General features: G+C 32.6%; 1 protein-coding gene across 1 annotated transcript; it reads left to right on the forward strand.

Moving 5' to 3' along the window:
* Positions 1-266: 266 nt before the first annotated feature.
* LOC131647855 (protein FAF-like, chloroplastic) lies at positions 267-1,439 on the forward strand. Its single transcript, XM_058917674.1, has one exon. It carries the CDS (start codon positions 415-417, stop codon positions 1,342-1,344), a length of 930 nt encoding a protein of 309 aa, XP_058773657.1. The 5' UTR covers positions 267-414; the 3' UTR covers positions 1,345-1,439.
* The last annotated feature ends 593 nt before the right edge of the window (positions 1,440-2,032 follow it).

Genomic DNA, 2,032 nt, shown 5'->3' on the forward strand with positions numbered 1-2,032 from the left:
AGTACGGAGCCAAACTAGTGGACTCGCATTGGTCACTTTCAATTGTCTTCTCACTCAAATGTTGTTTTTACGCAACAGATTTGGACCATGAAAAACGTTATACTTAGACCTTTTTAAAACAAATGTTTTTGCTAACATACACAAAGTAGTTTTATGGAAAGAGTATTTTAAAAATTATAATTAAATATGGTTAAATATATCTTAAATGAATGTGGCTAACACACTCCTTCTTCAATATATATACCTTTTGTTATGTGGATATAACAACATAGTGGAAACCAAGAAATGGAATATTGAGACAGGTGAAGAAGTAGCTTTTTTGGCAGCTTATAAATACTCTTCAATTCATCACATCAAACAACCACAACCATTCTTCACTTCACTTCTTTATCTTTTGCAACTATATCACTTCCAATGACAAAAACCGATTCCTCCCAACAACACTCTAACTCAAAAGTCACCACTAGTGATCCAATGGATATATGGAGTTCAATTTTGAACCAAAACAACAAAGATGAAGCTTCACAATCAAAAACCAGTCCATATATTCACCCACTTGTGAAAAAATCAAAAAGTTATTTAAGTGAAAAGAGTCTTGAAATTTGCACAGAGAGCCTTGGATCAGAAACTGGCTCAGATGGTTTCTCTTCTTCTTACACATCATCATCATCTGAGGATGATAATTTAGAGGATGATGAAAAATTGAAACAAAAAGTTGAAACAAGTTATTGTTTGAAGAATAAGAAAAAGGCTGGGTGTATTCCTCCACCACTCCCTTCACTGAGCAGTCAAAGTCAACAACTTCAAATGAGGTCCCACCGTGACAATGGAACATTGTTTTTGTTCCTACAAGTTGTTGTGTCGGTTCCTTCACAAAACAACTTCATCGCTACGCGACAAAATGGTCGCCTTATCCTCACTGTTGCTAATCATGTTAAAGAAGAAATTGCTGAGGAAGATGAGAGTTTGATAGAGCAACCAAATGCTTGTAGTTTTGAATTAGCGGTGAATAAGAAAGTTAAGAGTCCAAAGTGGTCAGAAAAGTTCAACAAAATGACAAATTTTAAGGATGTTAAAAATGTACAACATGGTTCGTTGCCACGGTCGTTGCCTTTGATCAATACATATCAATACTACTGGCGAACCAAGGCTACAAGAAACATTGATTCTCTAATTCTCAATGATGAAGAAAATAGAAATAGCAACAAGGTTGTTGTCTCTGGGAAGATGAATATGTATCATGTTTTTTCACGAGAGGTGTTGGTTCAGAATATGAAGTTTTGCAAGGATTCTACAACTACAACGTCTTTTCTTTTCTGGGACCGCTGTTGCATTGCTACATGAATCTTTTACTTTCTTTTCTCTCCTTTATGTTCCACTAATTTTAGTTATATATAGTAAGATTAATTAAATGTTGGCGCAAAATTATTTTATATTTACGATGCATTTCTTTTATTTTTTTTCTTTATTTATGTGTCTATGACATTGATCATACATATTTTATTTAATTATAACTTTATCGTATTTATATTATGTTCAAATAATTAAATCTCTCATTTAAATTTTTAATCTCATTTAAATTTTTAAGAGTTTAAGAAGACGTCAAAAGAATTTTTAAGTATTTATAACTACCGTATTTTTAAATTTTTTAAAGAGTTTTGTTGTAGTCTTAACAACACGTTAAAAAAACATCTCTAAAATAATTGTGATGGGTTCCGAGCGACCTTAAATGAAGTAAAAAGAGTATAATGCTTAGGTTTATTACTTACAATATTTTGTCCTTACAATTCTCGTGTTTAAAATTGGTCTCCAAAAACATTTCGCTTATACGTGACTCATGTTTGAGAGACTTTGTAAATGTCTGACTTTTTAACTAGTCTCGGAAAAACACTTTGTCCCTATGCAACTCATGATTTATGGAATGTGTACCTTTAAATCTATTTAGAATAAAGGTACTTGAAAGCACAGTAAAGATTACAAGCTTAGGTAATGGGTCGGGATGTAGGAAGAAGTTGGAAGACACCGCTCCAAG

The sequence above is a fragment of the Vicia villosa genome, linkage group LG2 (genome assembly GCF_029867415.1).
Source record: "Vicia villosa cultivar HV-30 ecotype Madison, WI linkage group LG2, Vvil1.0, whole genome shotgun sequence".
NCBI lineage: Eukaryota > Viridiplantae > Streptophyta > Magnoliopsida > Fabales > Fabaceae > Vicia > Vicia villosa.

Excerpts from the sequence above, each read along its gene's own strand:
- LOC131647855 (XM_058917674.1), top strand. The coding sequence starts at position 415 with ATGACAAAAACCGATTCCTCCCAACAACACTCTAACTCAAAAGTCACC.